The sequence below is a fragment of the Helianthus annuus genome, chromosome 16, assembly GCF_002127325.2.
Source record: "Helianthus annuus cultivar XRQ/B chromosome 16, HanXRQr2.0-SUNRISE, whole genome shotgun sequence".
Taxonomy (NCBI): domain Eukaryota; kingdom Viridiplantae; phylum Streptophyta; class Magnoliopsida; order Asterales; family Asteraceae; genus Helianthus; species Helianthus annuus.
The window spans coordinates 169875677-169896657 of record NC_035448.2 but is presented as its reverse complement, the minus strand read 5'-3'; the positions used below and the strand labels follow the sequence as shown (position 1 = coordinate 169896657).

The 20981-nt window shown below is 37.0% G+C and overlaps 2 protein-coding genes across 3 annotated transcripts; both read right to left on the bottom strand.

The window, feature by feature from the left end:
* Positions 1-4839: 4839 nt before the first annotated feature.
* On the bottom strand, positions 4840-6917 carry LOC110900999. The gene is made up of 3 exons (XM_022147854.1): positions 6360-6917; positions 6123-6248; positions 4840-5259 (listed from the first exon to the last, which is right to left on the bottom strand). Exons 1-3 carry the CDS (start codon positions 6915-6917, stop codon positions 4840-4842), a joined length of 1104 nt encoding a protein of 367 aa, XP_022003546.1.
* A 7499-nt stretch (positions 6918-14416) lies between these two features.
* LOC110898053 (protein DETOXIFICATION 24) lies at positions 14417-20981 on the bottom strand. 2 transcript variants are annotated; one of them, XM_022144791.2, is made up of 9 exons: positions 20795-20981; positions 17008-17254; positions 16335-16876; positions 15704-15790; positions 15570-15626; positions 15157-15395; positions 14944-15062; positions 14789-14875; positions 14417-14703 (listed from the first exon to the last, which is right to left on the bottom strand). In XM_022144791.2, the coding sequence occupies exons 2-9, from the start codon at positions 17251-17253 to the stop codon at positions 14638-14640; spliced, it is 1443 nt and encodes a 480-aa protein (XP_022000483.1). In that variant the 5' UTR covers position 17254; positions 20795-20981; the 3' UTR covers positions 14417-14637. The 2 variants fall into 2 exon arrangements, with proteins under 2 accessions (XP_022000483.1, XP_022000484.1); XM_022144792.2 differs by having other exon boundaries at positions 20840-20981.

Sequence of the window (20981 nt, the reverse complement as noted above, 5' to 3'; positions counted from 1 at the left end):
TCAAGAAATGTTTACCCGACGAATCCCTGGTAGTCCCTCTTCAAGACGTACAAGTGAATGAAAAATTGAAGTTTGTTGAGAAACCACTTCAAATAGAAGACAGAAAGACTAAGTTTCTCAAACACAAAAGACTGGTACTAGTCAAAGTCAAATGGGATTCAAAAAGAGGACCTGAATACACCTGGGAGCTCGAATCGGAGATGAAGCGAAAATATCCTCACTTATTTCAATAAATCTCGAGGACGAGATTTTAAATAAGGTAGGGAGGATGTAAGGACTGCAAAAATGTCCCTAAACAACCCGTAAGTGAAAACCCGGACCCCTGAAACCCAAACGTACATGAAAAACCAAGAAAACAAGAAATTAGAGTTTCAGGCGGGCCACGTAAAGGTTAAGCATGACCTTACGCGGGCCGCGTCAACTTAAGGTTGACCAGATAAGCATGCCGGGCCACGCGTCGCACACTTGGCAGCCCTACTCATGACACACAAGCCCTACACGTAGACTAGGGGCCCTCGCGGGCCGCGTAAGCTCTTATTAAGTCTTACACGGGCCGCGTAAAACTCAAAATGTTGCAATAAGTAGCCTGTGCATGGGGCTTTCATCTGTGTTAGAAAATTTTGATAAAAAACGAAGTATACTGCCTAAATTCAAAGTTTTAAGGTATCAAGACGCTGCTATGATACAGGGTATTAACTCGATCGCTGCCACGATTCAATGTCCGATCGATTGAAACCAATCCGATGGATGTTTAAGTGCTGCCCACATTAGGGCTATACTTTGTCATTCGTCGTAAATTCGATGGATGTTTAAGTATTGCACTTTGTCATTCGTTGTGAGGGTTTTAATCTCGTGAGTTATCGTAAATGTTGTATTAGTTACTGACCTAGTTCGTGTGCATTGTCATTTAATTTAGGTTACAAGGCTTATCAGTAGGCTAAACTCTGCCTGTTTAAACTTGCAATGTGAGTCATTCTCTTTTATCAAAAAGTATTTTACAATACCTCAAATTATTTTCAAAGTTATAATTACAGGGATTAAGTCGTGGTTATCTCGAATCACTGGCAAGTGGGGTATTGTGCACATTACTAATTTCTCACGGTTAGGTTCATAAACCTAACAGTGATAATCATCACTACTTGGGTGAAAGGACCCAATAGTGGTATAACCATCGTCACCAGGGTGTGACACGGTGCCAGATAAAAATAAGATAAAAGCCATTGTAATCGCTCTTATGCTGTAATTAATAGCTATGTGTCGTTTTATCAAAATTGAGTGACCCACCAGTATTTCCCCGCTGACAAAAATATTTTTAAAACATGTTTCAGGTGATCTCCTGTCAATCAAGGAAAAGTGCTACGGAGCACTAATCAAGCTTGAAGTGGTGGCTCAGTTAAATAAATAAACATGTTTTGTAAATCAGGGAATTTCCTCGTGAAATTCCTTTATTGTAAATTACGGGGTTCGTCCCAAATTATGAAATAAAATAATCGGGCATTTTCAAGTTTAAAGATCCTGTTAAAAATTCCGCTGTCAAATCAAATAATAAATACCACGGGTTTCTGTCCCGCGGCTCCTGGACCGGATAAAACCGGGACGGGGGCCGTGACAATAGGTAAGAAGTGGGCTGACTTAGTCAGTCTATCCACTATAACCCCAATAGTATCATTTCCTCGCTTTGTTTTTGGTAACTTAGTGATAAAATCCATAGTTACCATTTCCTACTTCCAGGTGGGAAGTTCAAGCTGTTGTAGCAAACCTGACGGCTTCTGGTGTTCTACTTTAACTTGCGCGCACGCCAAACATTTGGCCACATAAGTGGCTATAGATTTCTTCAAACCTATCCACCAGTAATTTGCCTTTAAATCCTGATACATCTTATCACTACCAGGATGAACAGAATATTTGGAGCTATGGGCTTCTTGAAGAATAACTTCCCTGAGTCCTCCATAAATTGGAACCCATATTCGTCCATTCAATCTTAGGATTCCATCCTTGCCATATGATAACTGTTCAGCAGTTACTCCCAACTTTTCATTCGGATAGTTGGCTTTTAATACCGCTTCCTTTTGAGCAGCTAACAATCTTTCATTCAAGTTGTTCTTCAATTCAATGCTCTTGGCATTGATTCTAATGGGTTTAACCCTTTCCTTCCTACTCAAAGCATCGGCGACCACATTCGCCTTTCCTGGATGATATCGGATTTCACAGTCATAATCATTCAGTGTCTCCATCCATCGACACTGCCTCATGTTTAGATCCTTCTGGTTAAACAGATGTTGAAGGCTTTTGTGATCAGAATAGATCACACACTTGGTACCATATAAATAATGCCTCCAAAGGTTTAGTGCAAACACGACGGCACCCAATTCTAAGTCGTGGGTGGTGTAATTCTTTTCGTGCACCTTTAATTGTCGAGAATCATAGGTAATAACCTTGCCTTTCTGCATGAGCACACATCCCATACCAGTGTGTGATGCGTCGCAGTATACCACAAATTCCTCTATTCCATCAGGCATTGTCAACACAGGTGCGTTGCTTAACTTTTGTTTAAGAATATCAGAGGATTCTTGTTGCTTAGGACCCCAGTCAAACTTGATATTCTTGTGAGTCAATGCAGTTAGGGGTGCAGCAATCCTTGAGAAGTTTTCAATAAAACGCCTATAATATCCTGCCAGACCCAAGAAGCTATGAATCTCTGTGGGCGTCTTCGGCTCTTGCCAATTTATGACAGCTTCAATTTTAGCGGGATCCACCTGGATACCACGCTCACTAACCACATGTCCAAGGAATTGGACTTCACGAAGCCAAAACTCACATTTTGAAAACTTGGCGTAGAGCTCTTCTTGCTGAAGTAGTTTAAGAATACAACAAAGGTGCTTCTCATGATCAGCCTGATTCTTCGAATAAATAAGAATGTCATCAATGAAGATGATGACAAACTTATCCAAGTAGGGCTTGCAGACACGATTCATGAGATCCATGAACGCTGCTAGTGCATTAGTGAGCCCAAAAGGCATCACCAAGAACTCGTAGTGACCATAACGAGTTCTAAATGCAGTCTTGTGCACATCTTCATCTCTAACCTTCAGCTGATGGTAACCTGACCTTAAATCAACCTTGGAGAAATAACTTGCCCCTTGCAATTGATCGAACAAATCGTCGATCCTGGGCAATGGATATCTGTTCTTGATTGTGACCTTGTTAAGCTCGCGATAATCGATGCATAGACGCATCGATCCATCCTTCTTCTTTACAAACAGAATCGGTGCTCCCCAGGGAGATGAGCTAGGTCTAATAAATCCTTTTGCCAACAAATCATCCAGTTGAGTCCTCAATTCTTTCATCTCGGTCGGTGCTAACCTGTAAGGTGCTCTTGCAACAAGTGCTGCTCCAGGAATAATGTCGATTCTAAACTCTACTTGTATATCTGGTGGTAAACCAGGTAGTTCTTCAGGGAATACTTCTGGATATTCAGAGATAACAGGGATGTCTTCAATCTTGGGTTTTGGTTCATCAATAGTTACTTGTGCCATGTAAATGATACAACCCTTTTCAAACACCTTGACGCCTTAAGCATAGACACTTGCTTAGGCAACTCATACTGAGTATCTCCTTGTATGGTAAGTGGCTCACCATACGGAGTCTTGATAACCACTTGTTTCTTGTCACAAACAATTTGGGCTTGGTTATGAGATAACCAATCCATGCCTATCACTATGTCGAAACCAGCTAGTTTCAAAGGAAGCAAAGATAATGGAAAAGAGTGGTTCCTAATGGATATGAAACATCCATCTAACACAGTTGAAGCAGTTTCTATGGTACCATCGGCCAATTCTACTTCATATTTTATGCTCGGGGTTTTAACAGGCAGATTTAATAACTTACAAAACTTATCATCAACAAACGACTTATCTGCTCCCGAATCAAATAATACCCTTGCATAAACATCATTGATAAGAAAGGTACCTGTTATCACATTGTCATTCTGAATCGCTTCTTGTGCATTCATCTGGAAGACCCTAACATTGGTCTTCTTGCCTTCCTCAAGTTTCTTAGCATACTTTGGGCAGTTTGTCTTAATATGCCCCTTCTCGTTACAGTTGTAACAAGTCGCATCTTTTATCTTTTTGCAATCCAAAGTCTTATGTTCTTTGGATTTGCATATCCCACAAGCAATCGGCTTTGACTGCGACTTTGATTCAAACCTGCATTTTCCAAAATGACGCTTCTGGCAGGTTTTGCATTTAGGCTTTTCATCCGTCTGCTGGTTACCCTTGTTAGACCCAGAATTCTTCTTGTGGTCTGTGTTCCCTTTACGCTTCTTATCAGAACGTCGTGAGTTATCATCCTCACGTTTCCTTTTTCCTTCTTCAGAATTCTTAAGCGATCTTAGCCTGACCGCATCCAGAGTAAGGGATAACGACAAATCAGCCGCTGACCTAAAAGTAGTAGGTCGATATGCTTTCACGCTAGCTTTGATCTCCGGGGCTAAACCCCCAATAAAACGGGCTATACGTTTTGGTTCTGGTGTCACCAAGTATGGAACCAATCGAGACATGGTATTAAAACTTGTAAGGTATGCCTGACAATCTAAATTCTTCATAACCAATGTCAGAAAGTCAGTCTCGATCTTCTCAACTTCATGTTGAGGACAATAATTCTCTTTGATCAAAGCAACAAACTGAGCCCATGATAAGTTGTATAACGAAATCTTTCCAGTAGCTTGGATTAAGGACCTCCACCAAGCTAGAGCTTCTCCCTTAAACGATTGTGAAACATACTTCACAATATCTCGCTCTGCACACCCGCTAATATCAACTACTGTATCCATTTCGTCTAGCCATGTCTGCAATCAATGGCTCCTTTTTCCCCAGTGAAATCCCTGGGTTTGCAGGAGACGAAATACTTATAGGAGCAAGTCTTTGCGCGTGGCTCTTGGTCAAACACAATCTTTTTAGATGGAACACTATGCTGATTTGAGGAGTGTTGAGCATCATCCTTCTTTGACTCATGATGTTTAGAAGGTGGCTTACTATGAGCCTCAGAATGAGTCTTAGGGTGTGATTTGGAATGGGGTACTGATAAGGTCTTGCTATGTGTACCACTTGATTCCTTAAATTGCATGTCCACAGCTTTAGAAACAGCATTATCAATCAACTCTCGAAGTTCCGCACCAGTTATGTTGATCCTGGTGGTATCATGATTCTCTAGAGGGTGGCTGTTGACTTCTTCAGATTCTGCCATGTAGCTTGATCGCTACATAAAATAATGACAATAGTTTATTCAGAAGTCTATAACAGTATTGTCATTCTTGATGACTTATTAACCATGGTATTAATAAACCATATTGGTTAATTTGCTAAGCATATTCATTCAGGATTTTTCATTATAATAATCCTCAGTTGTAATTCATTAAACTATAATAATGGCACAAAAGGCCAAGTCACAAGGACAAATTAAATTATAAGCCATGATCTCCTAGGATCGAGGCATTAAGGCTTGAATCATAGGTCATCACCTTTTCTTGACAGAGATTCGTAGACTACAACTGTCTTTAGTCTCAAAGGACAATAATTATGGCCCATAGGCACTTCATCCCTAATGGATGATTAAATGAAAAGAGAAAAGGAATTGGATAAATCCAATATAAGGATGGCTTGTGTGATTTTATCAAATCCCATTTGCCAGGAGTGTTAACATGTTTTCAGATGTTAACAAGGATCTGAATCTTAATAAGGAACTACCATCATGGCCCTGTCTTAAAATGACACATGGGCTAGGTTTTACCTCTAAGATTTTGTTTAATAATGATAGATCTTAGAAAAGGAATGATATTTTTATTTATTTCATATATTATATACATACACATGATGACAAAATGAAATTTTAAATTCAAACATTCCACTAATAATTAAAAGAGTACATAATTGCCCTGAACGGGACTTTTAACAGAAATAACTTGCCCACGCAGGGGCTAAACTAAAAATACAAGTCCTCGTAGGGACTAGGTACATAAATAGATGTCCACGCAGGGACTTAATTAGAAATTAGAGAAATACAAAACAAACAACTAAGGAATCTCAATGGTCCCTTCTGTTCTTCCCCTTGATTAAATTTGCCAAACCTTTGAGAAATCCCCGGTGGCTTCTACGCTCCTCTTGAACCTCCCGTTCCACCTGGCTCAACCTTTGAAGAATCTCCTGCTGTTGTGGCGGCTTGATCTGTGGTGGCTGCGGCTGCTGCTGCTGCAGAAGTTGAGGAGGTGGCGGGTATTGATACCCATAAGTTGGGTATCCAATCTGATATGGAGCTCCATAGGGCCCCTCAGGATGAAGAGCATTGTAGTTCGCCGCTACAAGGTATGGGTCAACTTGGGCGTAGTTGTAGTTAGTATGGGCTGGCTGCGCAAAAGGGTTATACGCCGCTGCACCGGCGTATGAAGGAATCGGGTTATCATAACCCATTTGTGATGGTGGTGGTGCGACTGGCGCAGATTCCACCTCGGAAACTGGGTTCGAAGGCCCACCCATCTGCGGGCCTTCATATAGTGGCGGGTAGTGATTTCCACTGGAGGGTTGAGGGGTGCTGATACGGATTCCCCCTCGCCCGGACATCCGTGCGGTTGTTCTTCTCCGCCTCGGTGGCTCCGGATGCGGCTGCTGCTCTAGCGGCGGTGGCGGTGGTGGAGTGACCGCCTGAAAACGAGAATCCTCAGAGGGATCCTGTTGCTGATGTTGAAACTGTGGCTGAAAAGGGGGAGTGAACTCCCAAGGATACGAGGCAAACCTTGCTTCATAGCTGTCTGGGCCTCGGTAAGGTGAACCGTGAAAGGACGATCCATCTGAAATTTCGATGGGATGCATCGGCGTCCCACTCGATGGCATCTCCGGATCGGGGTCATCATCCATATCCATAGCATGGTCACCGGAGAAGTGATCTTCTGGTCCCAATGGGTTAAAACCCACCGATTCTTGCACCTGGTTTGCCGGGTTGAACCGGCTCTGTAAAAATGGGGTCGGGTCTTCAAAGGCGCGGTGCGAGCCCAACCGCTACAGTGGAAGGTAGGAGTGACGAGAATGGTCGGACTTGTTGCCTTGATGGAGCCCGAAGGAGTCATGGTACGAAGGCGAGGAGCTGAGCGAGACAGAACGCCTCGCAGGCTCCAAGTATGTCCTCCAATTCTCTTGGGGACTCGTGCTCATCGTCACTGATGGAGTTCACCGGTGAGATGGTCCGGCTTCATGGTCATGGCTGGTGAAGATTGGGGCCTTGCCGCCTCTTCCTCGTCCTCGAACACGTGGTGGCATCTTCTGTTCCTGTCAAACAACAAAGGAAACAACCAAGAAAAACAATAAAGGACAAATAAAAGATTAGGATTAGTCCTAAGTCCTTTGCCTAGACTCGGAAGTCAAGGAATGTGCAACTGTGTCATTGAGATTAAACACAAAAGGCTAGTGTTTGATTCACTCAATGTTGGCTCTGATACCAACCTGTCACACCCCGATATTTCCACGTATTACCGGTGGGCCCGGTGGGGAGTATCGTGACGTAGTTGATATCATCATAGTCAATAATCACAGTTTAATGCACAGCGGAAGTCCAAAAGTAAAATATTACAAACCGAATTGAAAGTAAAAAAGTTTTACAAACGGAATGTAAAGGATCCACAGGCGGATCAAAATAAAAGAAAATAATTGTTCAACAGATTTGAAGTGAGAAGCTTGCAAGACTCTTATTTATTCACTCAGGAGTAGCCAGCCTATTCCGCCTAGTACCTGCACTTTAGCCTTTTGGAAAATACGACAGTTTACACTGGTAAATACAATTAACCGACTCTTTTAAAAACATTTAAGAAAATTGATTTAAATGCACAAGGCACAAATAACCTTTTATAACTTGGGACAATTATTTTTAAAGAAATAATATTGTATACAGATTTATATGTTTGCCGTCCGTCAGGGCCGGTTAGAAGAGCCGGACAAGATTAACTGACACACCACAGGTATAATGCCCACAAGGAGAACTCCTTATTGTGGATTATCATTTATACATACGCAACTGTCAGGTGTATGCCTACACCCCGTGCTTAAGTCGTAGTCATTTCAATGAATGAGTCGAGGATATCCAGGACATGGTCATTAACCCCCCAAAGGCCATATACCAAACAAAACAGATTAAAACGGGTTATGCAATTATATTAATCACAATCCGATTTAAACAATTACACACCCGACCAATCGGTATTATTATAATACCGTATCCCAAGCCCGTATAACGGAAAATAAGTTAAAAGTATTTACCTGAGCAAATTATACAAATTTATCCCAGCCGTATACAAATCAGCAAGTGCAAAGTATCTTTTACTGGGCTCCTAAATTTGGAACGAAGGTTTTAATAACCTATTAGATTCCTAACGGGTCTTACTTAAGTTTAAACTTAGACCGGTTAGTTTTAAAGAAAGGTATACGGTTCAAAACGCAAGATTAAGTGAAGACCGGATTAGAATGTGATTTAGACCCAACAAGTTTGAAGACTTGTATAATATGGGTAAACTAAACACATTCTGGATTTTGAGATAAAAATGATAAGGTTTGACCCGTTTCGGTTAATTTATGCAAACTAGTTACATAAACCGCACCGAACGCGAAAAATGCATAACGTGTAAATAAATGAGTCATGAACAGGTTTCCTAAGTTAATATGCCTTAAACATATTGTGATATCAGTAGGATACCTTCCATTATGCCCAAAACGAATTTAAACTCAAATTAAGCCCCGTAGGGGTATTTTGGTCATTTTAAAGGTTATAAAAGAGATTAAATATTAATCTGAGGTTCAGGTCTGAAATGATCAGTAAAAATATTTAATTATTTAATTTAACAAGTTATATCAGCAGGGTATTGCATATATGTGAAATTTATCATTTATAACCAAACTATGCACTAAAGGGGCATTTTGGTAATTTCACATAAGCTTTAAAGGTCAAATTTGGAAATCTGAGTTCAAAAGTTTTGCTTACTATTAAAGTATAAAAATTTACTTAAAACATCAGTAGGTATTAAGTCTCATATGTCAAAATAGTTTTAATCCATACTACGCGTTTAAAACGCGTAAAAATCGGTTTTAAGCGATTTTCGGGTTATAATAGGAAATCTGAGTTTTTGATCAGTTTATAAAATTCAAAATATTTTATTTATCATATAAAATCAGTAGTAAAAAGTTTGGTATCAAAATGTTATGTAAAACTCATTTTATTAGCATAAAGGGTATAACCGACAATTACCGAATTAAAGCAAGAATCCTATGTTATGATCAGTTTAAAAATAAATAAAAATCTTCAAAAATCCCAAAATATTATATTACATCAGTAGGTAAAAAGTTTGGTGTCAATATTAGGGTTTAGATAGGCTTTATGCTAATAATGCCGTTTAATTAATAAAAAGCTTTCTAATTGCGATATTGAGCATAACTCCTAATTTAGACCTCAAACTGATGTCAAATTTTTAGGACATGTTTATAAAACAGTAATAAAGGTTTTTGTCCTCTCACATTTTCAAAAATCTCGTTTTAAGGTCAAAAGGGCATAATGGTCAACATTTAAGCAATTAACGGAAACATGCAAATGAATCGGATTAATTAGGAACCAAGTTGTATAACCTCAGAGGGTTATACTATCCTATAACCTAGTCCTAATGGAACTCTAAGGCATATATAAACTAAGTTAAATCGGGTCAGAACTGAAAGTCAAAGTAAAAGTCTTCTTTTGCGACTTTCGGTTCCGAACCGAGCCTAAACTCAGAATTGTCGGGTTGAACATGCTTAGACATGTTCTTACATTTATTACCAAGTTATTTTAGTGTTAAAACAGGTTCCATAGCTTCTACATTGCTAATTATTAATTTATTTGCAAAATAGGTTTCTGTTGACTTTTTAATATTAAGTTTGACCCGACAATTGACCAAGTTAGAGTGGAAATCAGAGGGTGCCCTTTTAAGGGTTTATTACCCACATAATTACCAACTCATAGCCACTTTCAATTCGAAAAATGACTGGACCATTAGTGATTAATCATTAAGTCAAAGCTTAATTACGACGGCTTTGACTTTTGGTCATTAGACTAATAAAACTTGAACTTAGGGGGTTAATAACACTTACAATGGTCCTTAACACGAATTTGGAACTTAAGAAAAATAGCTTAAGCTCCAGGAAACTCTAGAGAGAGTGTTGTGAATAATTTTTAAGTGTGCAAGAACAATGCTGCAACAAAGGCTCCTTATATAGGAAATTTAATTGCACAAGATCATTCCACATGAGTCTACCATTGATCCCTGATGAATCCAAGTGTCCTCTATGCATGAAAAACCACTGGTGCAGCTCCTGAATTCAAAAACCAGGCCTTTAAGGCGGTGCAACCTGCTGTAACAAACAACTGTGCAGATTTTCTGCATCTGCAGGTCCTATGCGGCCCGCGTAGGGAATGGCCAAGGCCTACGCGGCCGGTATGGGGGTCAGGCTCCGGTCACAAGTTTGTCAGCTTTGCACATTTGGTCCCTGGTCCTTCTAAACTTGATTTTAACTTGTTTTTATTGCACTTTTAATTTAACCCCCAAACTTGACTTTTAAGGACTCTAAGTCATAAACAAACTTCGTTAAGCTCCCGGTTAGTTTTACGATCATCGAAAAGTCCTGAATTTCAACGTTGACGCTTTTAACCCCTTACTTACGAATGTTAACGTATTTTCCTCATACGATATCGAAACCTTGTGAAATTTTTATCACTTATTCTCGGAAGCATAATTAATCGTTACAAAGCTTCGGGTTCGTTAGAAGGTCACTCAGAGGTATAATTTAAACATGTTGACACATTTAACCCTTGTGGTTTGTAAACTTTCACTTTCTTCCACAAACGGCTTCATATGATTCATAATTCATTCGTTTAAGGGTATAAACATCATGTAGGGTTGTTGAAAGGTATAATTATCAAATGTTGACACTTTGAATCCTTTTACACACATACTTTCTTTGTTTGTCAACTTTAGTCCTTCTGAAATAATTCCTTACATGTTTAAAGTCCATGACACGTGTCGATATTATATTGGACATGATTTTACGAGGTGTTACAAGAAGTCGGGTCATCGCCGGAAATCGGAGGCATCGCCGGAGATCGAGAAGACGACTGGAGACACCCAAGTTCGCAACGAGAATCATCTTGCTTTCGGTATACCTTCTACTTATCATTTCATTCTATTTCTTTATTTTTCGAGTTTACGTCGGACACGGTTCTTCTCGTTTTTCATATAAAGACAACCCATTGGAGTTTACCGTAGAAACCCCGAAGCCGTCGGAGTTAACGTAACTCATCGGAGTTTTGACGGAACCTTCAAATCAACATTCGGTATCGATCCTTTCCTTTACTTCGATTCAACTCCTTTCTTATTAAATTTCGTATAATGAACTGTGGGATAATTAAACCAACATAGTAACAATGGTTTTTGGTGTTCTTGTTTCTGTTCGGCTGGTTATGGGATTAAAGAAGACAAATGGCTAAGAGTATTCAAATGGTTTAAAAGCTAAATAAATTTCAAAACTGTTATTGTAGCCCAGGTGGTCAATCAGTTGGGTTTTGATCGTCAGATTTGGAGAGATCCGGGTTCAGTTCAACTTTATTAAAAAGCCTTTTTTTTAAACTGTTATGGCGTTGCACTTGGTTTTCTAAAAACAGTGAACTGTTTTTTCTAAAAACAATTAGTTCATCTGGAATTTTTTTAATATAAAGCCTGATACTCTAAACACTAATAATCCTAGCTAATTTTGACTACAAGAAGTGGTAACTTTAAACTATTTAATGTGTGCTGGGACATATTATTGCTCTTATATTTTATAAACTATACATTATAAGTTGTGATCTCTTGTAGAGAAAACTAAAACTATTTTTCTTTTATACAATAAAAGTGCATAAATTCAATAATAAATCAGTTTATGTTTTAAAGCTAATCAATTGATTAAATTTAATTTAGTTAAACTCATTTAAACGTTTTACTTAAAAAAAACATGCTTTAGTAAATTAAAAATGTTTAAAACAGAAAAGTAAACCACACCCCTTTTTACAATTGTTATTCAATCTAATTTATACGATTGGTCTTATCAAGTTAATTTAATTAATTAGACTTCTCACATTTAATTTATTCTATTTTATATTCTAGCTTAATTGCTTCAAACGTACGGAATCTTTTCCCTATCTTTTACTCGTACGATACTTTACAAGAATTCTTACACGCAACCAATGTGAGTATACTTGAACCCCTTTTTCGTTTTAATACTTTTGGGGTGTAACATGTTATCTAAAAACTTATTTTGTAATGCACAAACATTCCCGATACATGCATGCATACTTGATTACTTGATACTTTAAATTTGGGTTTATTTCATCTTGTGTTAGACTTATCATTAACTTCGTACGAGCCTATCCTTGACATATATAGCGTTATAGGATTAACGCACCGCCTGTAGACTTTGGGTTATGTCATGAGCTTATTGCGTTTCATCATTGGTTTGATTAGTTAAACACATGCCGATTTTACTGTTTATATTGTATCAATAGCTTGCCATGTGGAATTGTTTAAAACTTATCTTTTTATGCTATGTATGGAAACCTGTATACTCGCCAATACATATTTGTATTGAACTATACTTTTTAACATGTTACAGGTTGATAATGACGATGCTATGAAACTGAAGTAATTATGATGCCTAGATACACATATAGACGTTTTAGGCTTTAATATGTTGTATAAATTTTTCGTACCTTTTTGTTGTATTGTTTTCTTGTATTGAACATGTTGTATTTCAAGTTCCATGTATTGTAACATTTTGTTATGAATGAAATCAATTTATTTTTATTTCTATTGTCACAAATAGCGTTATGTGTAATGAGCAATCTTTCTTCGTCTCACTCCGATGTTTCCGCCATCAGTTGGGGTGTGACATTAAGGGTATTTTGATCATTCAACATACACTTAACATGGGTTAGTGATAAGGATCATCTGAGTGCAAAAATTACAACCACTAGGATCAACTCTGTAATTCTTAAGTCTTGGGACCAAATCTGCAAACCGTAGGGACCGACCAGACATTTAACTCTCTAAAGTTTAATAAAGTTATCATACAAACTCTGAATTTTAATAAAATTATTTTTTTTTCTTTTTTTGACGACTACACCGTCTCTAAACTTTAATAAAGTTATTTATTTATTTTTTTGGACAACTATACCGTGTGTCAGTATTGTGTACTGATATTGTCGCAACGCGCGAGGCAAAATACTGAAGCTATCTTATAGTCCCTAAACTTCAATAAAATTTCCCTTTTATCTTCTTGATGCGGGTCCGAGTGTGGAGGAGCAGGTCATCTTGTATTTGGAGGCCCAAGATCGCGTGACAAAATGGGCTTCACTAAAATGGCTCTAACTTGGGCTACAGGTGTCCGTTTTGGGCGTGCGACCAGGCGAAACGATCGTGAGAACGAAGCCCATCTTTCTACAAACACCGTAGGTGGTTTGGGTCATTGTTCGTGCCCAAAAACGCTTATTTCTATGAGTTATTTATATTTTTATGTTTTTAGTGCTTTTCGTGGACTTTTATTTCGTTCTAGCTTTTGGCCCAAGTGTGTTTTGAGGCCCGTTTTCAATTTACGTTATTATTTATATAGATGTAAAGGGAGGAAGATAATCAGTTTTGAAGTTTATGAAAAGTCGTTTTTCTCTCCCAATTCACTTGTGAGTGTTTTGAGTGTGAAACCCCAATTTTCGGTATTCTACGAGAATCAACGAATTTTGGAAGAATCGTTCCTGGTATTCTGTGTGAATCAACAGGTCTAATTTCATATCCCATTTCCTAGTCTACATCACTTCTTTAACAACTACACCGTGTGTCAGTGCTGTACCAATACTGCTGCAAGCGCAGGGTACAATACTAGTTAGTAAAAAACAATTTACTAAAACTAGTTTTTATAACAAAAAAAAAAATCATATAACTACACATGAAACTTGTTAGAAGGCTATTATTTACATTGTTGATTAAACTATTTTTCAATTATTGAATCATTTATTTTACCAAGTTTAATGTTAGCGAGATTAATCAACATTTTTATGTTTTGATGCAACAGCGAGATGCTATTTGTAACAAGTAGTTTTGTTGGTTGGATAACTATCACATTTTACTCATAAAATGGGTTGGATTGCTATTAGTTTGGATACGGCAAAATCGATCTATTCGGAAGTACATTCAAGCTAATAAATACCTTGTGTCAAAATTGAAAAATATATACTTTTGCTACGTCTTGACCCTTGAGGCTGCCTTAGAAAATGGCGAGGCATAATAATGATATGAGTTACTAATATGTAAAATTAAAACAATGAGTTCATTCTCATTCTCATTCTCATTCTCATTCTCATTCTCAATAGTATACAATTGTCAACATTCATGTTGTTAATTTTCTCTAATGCATTATTATAAATTTTATCATTATTGTTTCTACTAAAACAGTTGGTATAAAAGAATTAATGGTCTGAAATTCAAAAAAAAAAAAAAAAATACAGATAAAAATAGAAAAGATATATGCAGATGGACTAAGACCGCAACTAGTTAGAAACTTGCCCGTCCGAGTTTAAGTAAAATCGCGTGAGGCGTTCTGAAGCCTTTTTGACCTGCACGAGACGAAGAACAATCCATGTACATATGAGATAAACGCGCCCATATATAAAAATATAATTCATTTTTTTGCGATGTTACCTGATCATCCCAGTCTGTTCTCCAAGTCATGTATACAAGCGTAATCGTTTGTGTTAAAACACCACCAATCATTCCGATCCATATACCCTATTAAGTAATTATACGATTAATCATAGAAAAAACGACTATATAAGAGTACTTTCTTGGAAATGTACCTTAACTTCAAGACTCGTTAGATATCCGAGCAAAGCTCCCAATGGAATACCAATGAGGTAAAAGCAAACGAGGTTAACGATTGCTACAGCTGACTGCAAACCCGCTCCAACCGCCACCCCTGATCGATAACAATATCTATCTCTATTTAGTATTTACCGCTAGCTTTGTAAACATTTCCGAATATAGGTGTTTTATGAAACCGAAGGAGTTACCAGAGAGTACAGGGTAAATGCTGTTCAACAAAACCGAGAAAGAGAGAAGCAAAGAAAGATCTGATACGGTATCTGCAACTCTTTCATCATCTGTGAACATGTACGCGAGTTTTTTGCCAAAGGCCAAACAAAGAACAAAGAAGAACACCCCGATAGCAATGGAAGTCCCCAACAAGACTTGTATAGAAAACCTTACTGCTTTCGCATTTCCCCTCCCTAATTCATTCGCCACCCGAACGCTTTATACATGTTCAAGTTACAATTGTAGTCGTATCAGTCACTTACATAAAGAAAAAAGAAAATATGTTTAAGGACAAAAACATGGTGTTCGCAAAACAATGGGTTGGGAAACAGGTCAAAGCATATAGAAATGTAACTACTGAAAAATTCTCAAAGAACCATCAATCACTCACCATGCAGCACCTAAGAAACCAAGGCTTATCATGAATTCCCATGCGTTAACGTTCAGGCTGCAATAAAGTTGCAAACATGAGTTTTATCTTCTGAAATTAATCAAAACACGATAAATCGTAGCACAAGTTTATACCAAATCGAGAAGGCGGATATTGCAACTTCGGCATCTTGCATGTATCCGGCAAGTAAGACCAGAACAGCATTGTACCATAACTCCAAGCTAGACAATAAAAACAAAAATCAGACCACAGATTGACATTAAAAGTCAAACAAATGGTTTCTTAACTTATTGAATATTGACAACCAGCACATGTTTATCTCATTTGCTTTTGATACTTTTCGTCTCTTGACGTCAGAAGCTGTTGACCTACTTACTCGAGTTCAAAGGGTTATACATAGCAATGTTATGACCCTGAGATCTATGGACGTAGTTTTTAGAAGACTTAGTTTTGCTATTCAAAAATGAGTAGAAGCACAACTTGTTGCCCGTTTACCATCTATCTTGATGTAAATTCAAATGTTTATAAATCATGTGAATTTTATATGTCAGTCAGAACATACAGATAACCACATTTATAGTACTGGAAAAATCACAATAGTCAGAAAAGATATGAAGTGTTCCTGTGAAAGACTACATATCATTTTTTAAATTGAAAACATTCAGTTTGACATTGTATAGTCAAAATTGTAAATGAAGGTAGCACACAGATCTGAAAGTCAAGATTCACCCTTTTGCTACAAAAAATGTTACACTAGATACTTACCAGACCATCACACCAGATGATAATGAGAGCTTCACAACAGGAACAAGATCCTTAAAGGCAGCTACCGTAAACCCTTTCCATGAATTAGGACACCATCCTCCAAAAATGTATATGAATTCCCCAATCACAAGAAACCACGAAGACATCGAGAGTGCAATCATGGCACCCGCGATCCCCATGTTCAGCTTATACACGAAAAGCAGTGACAAAGGTATATGGATACCGAATTGGAAAACCGAAAGCCATGCAATAACCATGTTCTTTAACTGTGCTTGTAGATACATTTGTATAGTCAAGCTAAAAACAAAGTTATAGACAAAAGGAATGAACCATAATGATATGTATCCGCCACTGTTTGCTATCGCTTCTTCCTCACCAACAAGTTTATAGATTTGGGTACCAAAGATGAAAACTGGGAGCAAAACGGTCAAAGTGATCAAGTCAACGATCCATGATCGTTGCAAGTAAATACCCATCATATGGTGTTGTCCGGCCCCAAATGCTTGTCCACAAAGGGTTTCGGTTGCACTTGACATTCCCAACTGATGATACATTCGAATAATAGTAATAAGGAAAGTGGTCAATTTTAATGGATAAAGTCTATATTGGTCTGGATAGATGGCTTTTAATGACCATTTTATTAGTTATAACTAGACAAGTATGGTTAGCTTACAAGTATTCCGTTGACAAATCGGACACTAAGTGTTTGAACAAGTGCGTAGCCAGCAAGATCTATGTCACTAATATGTCCAATAAATGACTGAGTGACAACAATAGTTCCGAATGCACAAACCCTTGATATGACACCTGGCAACGCAACCCTCCATATCTTTTTCGATTCTACCCATATTCTTTGTTTTAGGTCACCTTCCTCTTCTTCTTCGTGTCGAAGAAGCTTTGTGTCGATCCCATCGTCCATCCTAAAAACAAACAATTCACAAGCATATTAGTGATATTGACCCCAAATTGTTAGGGTCACAAAATTTTCATTTCTAAATAACTTTTTATTCATATTATTTATTATACATTATTTTATCTTTGTATATATCATATATATTATATTCAGGATATAATTATTTTAGTCTATTGTTGCCTGTCTAAGGTAGGGATAAATGCGTAGGCTAGCTAAAAGGTTTTTCTATAAGAAAAGCCTTAGATTCGAATTCCGTTTTAGGCTTCAGGAAAGATTAAGCCGTCTTTGAACGTTAAAGTTTAGTATAATAGTGATAACAAGGTTGATGTTAGGGGGAGGAAAGGTGGGTAATATGACGGAAAATGGTGATTGGAATGATATGAATTATTCGGATCGAACAGTAAACTGCCCAATCCAATTACTGGTCAGGTCAATAGTCAACTAGTTCTATACCCGTCCGGTGGACGGGCATTTTAAGGTCATCATAACATAAATATTTTTTTATTAGAATTGTAAACAAAAATATTATTTGTTTAAAAAAGAGAGAAAATGTGTGGAATGCTTTATCAGCAAGAGTAAATGGAATTTACATGTATGTTATGGCTAAATTAAAACCTAGCAAAGCAGGGTTAGAGGCAATTTAAGTGAAATCAGATTGCATTTAATTTTTTTATGGGCCATTGCAATGCAGCTTCTACCTGGACATTATAATCAGATTTGACTATATATGCAATAGCAATAGCAGACTAAACCTCCGAACAATTATTAAATAAAAAAACAAACTTCTAATCTATCACCACAATATAATTTATAATCAGATTTGACTATATATTCTAGTCAATACTGGGTTTGGGTTCCCATTTTGGGATCAGCTTTTCGGGTTTGGGTTCTCGGGTTTCAAAAAGAATGGTTTTGGCTCTATTGAATATGAACAAGCATATAACGTTGACACATGACAAATATTTTTTTCGTTGATTTCAATCGTCCTAATAATCAACTTGATATAAATTATAGCAGCCCATAGAACAACTGTAATAGATTAACGGCCCATGTTATATCTATTTTTCTATTTATATATTCAATTTATTTGAAACGCAACGTAGGCATGATATGGCCCACAGGTAGTACCATGTGGTGCAAATAGAGTTCCAACACACTTGCACTCCCACGTCATTGTCCATTTTTATTTTCCGTTTTATCTCTACGCACAATCCAGTTAATTCTAGACCAAACAAATAACAAAGAAACCTTTACGCTCTGCATAATCATTATACACTTCACAAACCATGGTACATATAATTACCAACTTCGCAATATATTAAACAAAAGAAACGTCAAAAAGTTATGAATATCGGACCCTAACTATAACAAAACACATGTTTTATTGTTTGTTCTTTAACAAGTTAATGCCACCCCGCGCGTTGCGGCGGGATGATAATTATCTAAGTTTCGTATCATTATATGAGATGTAAAAATTATAGTGATAATATAGATTTTACAATTATATGTTTTTGCGTAAAAAATTATTTAACTAATTATATGCATAAAAATCTTTAAGTGTGGCTTTATTCATTTATTTCTTGCCAATATTTTTTTTTTTAAATCTATAAAAGTCTCATTAATTTTGCAGATTATTTGAACATTATGTTAAAGTTTCGGAAAGAAATAGGTCTCACAGAAGAAGCATACGAAATGGAAATATAAGTATAAAAACTTAATTTAAACTCAAGAAACATTTAAAAAACTAAAAAGTTCCAACTAATTTGTGGATTGAAAATGTTTGTACTTGATGGATGAACAAAAATCCACGTATTTGGGGTCAATTTTTTGCAAGTAGAAAAAACTATATATGCAAATAGTGTAGGTTTAAATACACATTTAAAAACATAAAAGGATTTCAAACAGAAAATCTATAATATTATGCATGAAAGTGAAATCTTAAAAACATTTTAAGATTTGAGGAGTTTACCATAGTATACCAAGATACCAAGCACCATTCAAAAACTGGTTGGTATTTAATACATACTTACATAGTATAGAAACCGATTAGAACACAGAGATTCAAGTAATGAAACGGGTGGTTTTTAACTTTTAAGGTCGCTACCTATGGGCGTTTATAACATGAACGGTGTAATCCAACATATAAGCAACCTACCTTGGGTGGTTTTCAGACAATCAACCAATTGACTGTTTCCCTCATCTAGTAATACAGTGTATTTAAATAGCGTGACATGTATATTACTACACTTAAATTCTGATTACTCAATATTGGGCACACATGTCACCGTCACCTTCCAACACATGGTTTCACCGATCTCTTGACAAAACACACTACACTCTTGCACTGTTGCACATACGTACACACAATTTTCTTTCTCACTTTCTTCTCTCTTAAACAAACATATACACTTTCTAAATACATAAAATTTATACAAAGAATGACAATCATCAGCACCTACAGAGAGAACCGGAAGAGAGGGAGAAAAACCATGAAGAGGCCAGCCATGGGTTCGAAGATGGAGATGTCCCTGGTTCATGTTGACAACGGTTGTATCATGGGTGGATTTACGGTGGCATCGGTGATGATTAAAAGCCACAGATGAGGACTGAAGGGAAACCATCGGCGTCTGGAGAGGTTCGTTGTCACGGATCCGGTGACCAATGGATTCCGGCGAGATTGATGGTGCGAGAGAAACACACATGTTTCCTTGATAAGAAAACAATTGTTCATGTTGTTTCTGGTTCAAAGATTGTGCCTCCTTTATTTGTGTGTATGAACACCTTGATAAGATTCTTGTATGATCTAGCCGAAGCATTGTGTCATTTACAGAATTGTCGTGAATGGGTTATAATGAAAGACCTGTTTCTTATAAAGGTTATAATGCGATACGTCGGTTAAACAAATAGAGAAATCAACCGTTGCCTTTTGGATTGAACTCGTATTTAAATACATTATTGTGGGTACGTCGGTTAAAGAAAGCAACCATTTCGTTTCTTTTCAGATTGAACTTGTTGCTATTCCCTTTTAATAACATTGAATAACCTTATGGGGGTACGTTGATTTTTTTGTATTTTTGGTTTCTTGAATTAAAATGAAAAAAAAAAAATAAAGGGTGTGAGTAAAAAGAACAAAAGTTGTGACTTTTAAACAAATGAATTAAAAAGAATAAAATGAAAGGATATGAGTAAAATAATCTAAAGGGTATGACTTTTAAACAAAATAGGACATACCCCAAGTTACTTTTTGTAGGGTTATATAATGGTATTAGTTTTTTTTTTTTTTTTTTTTAAATATTTTCACTATATGTTTATAAGCAATACACATAAGCTCACGATGCAATTCTAAGTCGTATTAAGAAAGTAACAAGTTCCACTTTTAACTTGATAAAAAAAAGTTGATTAAAATCAAATTTATAAATACATACGTGTGTATATATACATACACACAGATATATATATATATATATATATATATATATATATATATATATATATATATATATATATATATATAGAGAGAGAGAGAGAGAGAGAGAGAGAGTCTTACCTGGAAAAATAATACACAAAGTGAGCAGAAGAAGCGAGTGCTTACAGTTTTAGAAATAGTCTGTTGAAATGCTTTCAGGTTTCAACGAAAAGCGTGGAGAAGGAGATGTGTGGAAATATTTGTAATTGGAAAGTGGAATCCCACTTTATGGACTACTATGGGCTTTTGCTCATTATTGGGCCGCCTT